Below are 6,084 nucleotides of genomic sequence, written 5' to 3'. Positions count from 1 at the left end.
AAAACAGACTAAAACAATCAAGCTTGCTCACGCGCTGCAAACAGTTTCAATTGAAAATCGAGTGCGATGTTTTCAGCTATTGATTAGTCTGCCTGAAATGACAAATGTGTACGGAAGCAGCATGTTCCAGGTGGTATGAGTCAAGACGTGTCTGTGAGCTTTTGTAGATTTTGTAGTTTTGAAATAAGCCATGCTTTTCTAAATACCGTTCGACAGCATTGACATTGATAACTGTGACAGCTCTATAGCCCGGAACTTGTTTACATATATATCCGAGTGGGTATTCAACAGTTAAGATGGAGAAAGGCTCCACAGGCGCTTCAGAAAAGACCCAGTCGGCTTTGCCTTGTAAGGATAAGAGTGATGAGGACTCTTGCGGCCCAAATTCCCACAACTCCAGGGAAGCAACCTGTGGTGCTACTGCAGGTCGAGCGAGATGGACTCTGCTGAGACAGGTACAAGAACGAATTTGAATTTAAATAGAAACAAAAGCACATTTTCAACTGCACACACTGTGCTTTTACAATATCTACAGAAAGCAGGGGTTTGGATACGTTTGTGCTGAAGTGAATTGATTGTTTATAGATGAGTATCGTAAAAATAAAAGCTCATAAATTAGAATAACGACCTTCTACACCGCTTTTATGTGCTACTACAACTGACATCAAATGTTTTCACATTCAGTAAAAATGATTGTACATGTTGTCACAACATACTACAGAGTATGGGTTTGCATAATTTCGAGTAGAAGGAAAATTATGGAAAATGTTCAAAAATTCAAACAGAGAGGAATTAATCAATGATTTATTGAACGGGCAGAGTGACTGGGCCTCTCTTAACACATCAGTATGCTTTGGTCTAACCATTCCATTGTAGAGCTGGTCAGTCACCTTAACTAAATGAATCAAACTATGGTTCCCCATTCAACATATTTAAAGAAGTTGATTTGGCCTTATTTATCGGCAACTTATGAGACTCGAATTTAAAGTTATTCATCCACTTCTTGTGAGATCTGCCCAGAGGTACATTATAAATGTTATTATGGATAAAGTAATGCTTATTGTTTAAAATGCTGAATTTCTAAGGGAAAAAAATTACCTACAACTCCGATTTAATTCAAGCAGATGGAAAACATCCATGAGCCCTGTCTGTTGTAACCTAAAAATGAGTCTAAACTGATCATCTTTCAGTTTGATTTGACATGCCCTCTGCTTATCAGATAATGTCAACTTTGTGAATATCATCTTAATAGCTCTTTACACCTAATACGGTCCTCAAAGTGCAGCACCTCTACAACAATAAAATCTGTGATAGTAGTTAAAAAAAAAAACCCAGGACACTAGTAAAACAATTAGATTCAATGTAAATAATGTAGAAAAATAAAATAGTCAAGATGTTGAGCTATATTTGATTCAAAAGCCAAAGAGTAGATGCATGGAATATTAGAAGATCATTTAGACATGACAGATCATATAAGCAGGTTGAGACAAGAGTTATTAAGAAGGTATAGTAAAGAAAAAACAAACAAAAATGTGTTTTCGTGCGCAAACTGAAGTTGATCAGCTGTATTTCTCTTACAGGTGTTGTGTCAGAAGCAGACAGACAGTCCTGAGGTCAAACAGGTGTCTGTTCGTAGGTTTGCCACCTTTGACCTTTTCAGAAGGAAAAATCTCTCGGCACAAGAACACTGTGATACCTCAGATGTCCAGTGGGTGGAGTACAAAAGTGTCTACTATCCTGAATACGGTGCCTTCCTCAGGTGAGCACACCATTTTAAGATTTCACAAAAAACATCAACTTTACCATAACCAGTAACAAACACTTTCCTGGTGTGTTGGTCTTATGTTTAAGACCAAGAGGTTTGCTTTTCTGTTTCTACAATTTAGAATATGTTGTTAGGTGTAGCCAACCAAACTTTATATGATAGTACTAAAATGAGTTCTGTACCTGTTTCAAAAGTAACTCAAAGTTGTTTGGTTTACCACAAAATATCCCAAATATTATTATCCAAAACACAAAAGACAAAAATTTAAAAACAAGATAATTGTTTTTTCACAGGTCTGGACATGTATGGAAAAAAATATAGAGTACTGGGCAGACTATTTCATGTTTATCTGTGTTTGGATTTCTAGGGATAACCTGGGACCTCTCAAAGTTAATGAAGTGCTCAATAGTTTTGACAACACTGGCAATGTCTGTAAGTAGATTTTTTTTACAACCCTATTAAGCCACTGTGTTTGTTCTGCATGCACAAAATGCACAAAAAAATCCCATTTTGTGCATTTGTGCAGAGCAGAAATGCGCAAAAAATGTTACCCTCTATGCCTTTTGCTTTTGTTACTATTAACACATGCCTGCTGATAATTCTGACTGAATCGTGTGCTGGTCAAAGTGTCGGTACTTATTTTTTCTGAATGTGTTATTGCCAACATGTTACAAAGAAAGTACATCCAATTCCAGATGCTTTAGATTAAAAAACAAAACTTAAGACTAAATGGGGAAAAACATGTGCTATTCTTACCAAACCTCAAAAACTTTAAATACACATATAATATCAAACTCTTATCTCAAAGGAAGTGCTGTCTCTTCTATTTTTTCTGGCTCTAGTGGCCTTTCTTTGATAGGACAGCAGGTTGTGTGAGAGGAGGAGTCAACAGTATGCGTTCATTTTTTTTCTTGTCCTACCATCAAAAACATAAACAAGTAGAGTTTTGGAATGTGCTAATCTCTAATGACCTTCGACTGTGAACTCTGGTCAAATGAGATTAAGATGGAGATTTTTTTTTTTTTTACCACAAATAGGCTGGGTAGATTTGGTAAAAAAAAACAAAGTATGAATAAGGAAAAAGCATCTAATTTCCACTATGAAGCACAGTGGAGGTTCTGTGATGCTGTGGGCCTGTGTCCCTTTTAAAGTCACTGGAACCCACCAGGGTGAGCTGAAGAGAAAACATCATAAGGACCTTGAACTGAGGATAATCTAAAGAGATTATACAAACAGGAATGGCCAAAAATCCTTCATTCATTGTGTTCAAACCAGCAAATTGTCATAGGAAGATAATAAATTCTGTTTGATTTCAGAAAATTATTTTTTTTAACAAGGATTTTTTTTCCACCATTGACTTAATGCTCTTAACTTAAAGGTGAGTTCTTTCTTAATTTGTATGTTTCTTAATTTGTAATCATTCTTAAGATGTACTTATTTTAAAACTCTTTACAAAGCTTTCCAATGGTTTCAGTATATTTCTTCGTATCAGATTGCCATTTTATTATTTTTTTATTGTCATCACTCCACTGATAAATTTTTAAAATTATTTTATTTTTATTGTATTTTTTTTAGCATCTCATTTCCTAAACTGTACATCCACTGTGTTTTATAACCTTGTTCCATTAAAAGCCGTGGTTGGTATAGCCTTTAAAGATGATATTATGAAGCTTTCTGTTGGTGTTAGTCTCTGGGAAATTCAAAAGTGTGAAACAAAACAATGAAAAATGTGTGAACCTGTGGGATGTGTCTATCTTATTGAACAATTGCTCATTTTCTGTAGTGTCTAGTTTATTTTAGAGTTACCAGGGATGTAGCCTGTCCTAGCTGTCAGAACTCTTGGGTAATTGACAAATTTTTTTTCTCACAAAATCTTGGGTTTTTAAGAGTAAAAAGCAAAAAGTAATTGTTTTTTTCATTGTGTGCCACCATAGTGGCCTTTATCCCATTCATTGTGCTTTATGTTGCTTTCTGCTGTTAATATATGCAAAGTAATACTAAAAACGACTTTCTCAGTTTCAAACTAAACATCTTGATGACTGCACCCCCTCCCATTCACATTCCTGTTTCTCAATTTACAATCCCTCCCCATCGCTACCCTCATTTTTCCCTCCATCCCTCTCAGCTGGAGTCATGCTTGGCCAGATGGGTAACAGAGTTCCTGACTTGGCCAATGGATTAGCACAGCCGGAGATGAGAGCATAGAGGAAGGGAGAGGAGAATAGGGGGAGAAGGTGGGTGGGCATGCCATAGGTGGAACGTGTGTCTATGTGTGTTTATGAGTGTGTGTGTGTGTGTGTGTGTGTGTGTAAGGAGTGTGAAGCCTTTAGCAGAGGGACCTTGCTCCTCAAACAATGGGGCAGCCATCTCCCTCCTGTTCTCCATCTCATGTTTGGGACTAGTAATGCGTGAGATCAATTAGGGTTGGTTGAGAGGAGGCTCTGAAAGGCCCAGAGGTGACCCTGTCGGAGCTCTGGGGTATATTTTTAGGGGTGGGGGTTGGAGAGAAGCCCTTCAAAATTTAAAAGCACACACGTTGACTTACATTTGTCCTATCACAGATATACAAGAAGGCACACCACCTGCAATAATCTACTACTTCCATGCTAATAAACCCGCCTTCACATCACCTGACCTTATACTCTCTCCACCTTTCCTGCTGTCTTGATAATCCCCCTACCCCTGAGGTGAGGACAAGCCCAAATCCTTGGGGTCCTTGTCCTCCTGAATAGCAGGCTAAAAAGCCTGGCCGGATTAACCCACCGTATCCAAAATGTGTGGATTCAGCTTAAAAGTGCTACCCCCCCTCTCAGCGTGACACCCCTCTGCCCCCACAGCCTCTTTCCAGCTATTGTGTTTGTTATACAAGTGTGCACGTACGTGAACAATATGTTGTTTCTTGAAAGTAAAGATAAGCTGGAGTCAATGGTTTCAACACCAGACCAGAGGAGGAGCGGGCAAGGCAGCTCAATTAGGATTTTAGGAAATGGGGAATTGATCTCGAGGTCGGCATCATAGTCCTGAGTAAATCCAAATGACGAGCTTGTGTGAGCATCAGAAGTTGCAATAAAAAAATGAAAACAACAACTTTGTTTTGGTATGACAAAGGTAATACGCTTTCTGCAAATAGTTGAGTAAATGAAACCTCGTGGTAAATATTGGCTGTAACTGTTTTTTCTAACAAACTAAGTTGTAATCCAGGAAATCTTAGACTATTTGCTGGGGTAACGTAGGTGTGTGTCACAGCCAGGTCATCTGTGTTTACTCACATATATAACCCCGTCCCTCCAACTTGCACACAGTTTGTTCGGCTGCAAGTTACATTTGTAGCTCATTATGTCTTGCTAATAAATGACTAAACCTCTGTCAGACTAGACTTCAGCACTTTCAGCTATTTGAACTCTGAACTCCTGACCCTCCCGGTCTCTTTAGCCGACGGTGGAGTCTTGTAATCGCTAGTCTGCTTTGTACAAGCGCCATTTGGGTTTTTTCGGAGAGATGCTTGTTCCCTGCCAAGGGTCAGGATTTAAGGATACAATACAGGGCCCCTTGAGGGTGGAGTGACGAAGAATGCATGGCAGAATGTGTGCATGTGTGATTGAGAGGGCTTAGAGCTTGTTGACGTTGCTAGGGGTTTTTGATTAGAGGGCTTTATAGGCTGTAAGGTTATTTGTCAGGTTTGTGTTTCACTTTAAGGTAGCATTTGTTCCCATTAGGGATGTGGCAGTATAAAGGCTTTCTGTCCTAACTAATGTGTACAGATTTGTCATGGTATTCATACAGCAGCAGTGGTATCATCATCATATACAGAATGCTCTTTTATAAGACTTGGCACTGTTGGATACAGATATTTAAAAGTAAAAAAATAAATAAATAAATAAAAGAAATATATATATATAGATAATGTTCCTTGCTAGCTGGGTACACAATCACAAAAATGAGTTTATTTGATTATTCTAAATTCCTCTTTCAAAAATAGATGAATGTTTAAAAAGAATGGATGCATCAGGACTTTGTCTGCAGTTTGTCCCCTGTGTATGTGTGGGTTCCCACCAGGTTCCCACCAGTTAAATGTTCAGTGTCCAAGAATGGTCACCAAACGTTGATCAAACATTTACTCGTGAAAAACAAAATAGGTTTTTGCTGTGATTATATTTAATCATTTATTTTGTTTTTTAAACCCTTGTGGCTGTTATTATTTTTCACCAAATCTTTATATTGTATTTCTGACATTTTCTGTACATTCTCTTTTGGACGCTGTTGGTAGTACTTTCCATTTTAACGTTGACCTCCCTCTTCCAGGTTGCACACAACAATAG

The 6,084-nt window shown here is 38.0% G+C and overlaps 1 protein-coding gene across 1 annotated transcript in view; it reads left to right on the top strand.

The window, feature by feature from the left end:
• The first annotated feature begins 88 nt into the window (after window positions 1–88).
• The window catches only part of camkmt (calmodulin-lysine N-methyltransferase), a 111,136-nt gene continuing 105,140 nt past the window's right edge, over window positions 89–6,084 (top strand). The window contains exons 1-3 of the mRNA XM_008428730.3: window positions 89–455; window positions 1,581–1,759; window positions 2,133–2,197. Coding sequence (XP_008426952.1) covers window positions 297–455; window positions 1,581–1,759; window positions 2,133–2,197 — 403 coding nt within the window. The 5' untranslated portion in view covers window positions 89–296. The remainder of the gene's footprint in view (window positions 456–1,580; window positions 1,760–2,132; window positions 2,198–6,084) is intronic.

The sequence above is a fragment of the Poecilia reticulata genome, chromosome 15 (assembly GCF_904066995.2).
Source record: "Poecilia reticulata chromosome 15, P_reticulata-male-v2, whole genome shotgun sequence".
In the NCBI taxonomy this organism is placed as follows: domain Eukaryota; kingdom Metazoa; phylum Chordata; class Actinopteri; order Cyprinodontiformes; family Poeciliidae; genus Poecilia; species Poecilia reticulata.
Note: the sequence above shows the minus strand (reverse complement) of the source record. Positions and strands in the feature narration are given on the sequence as shown.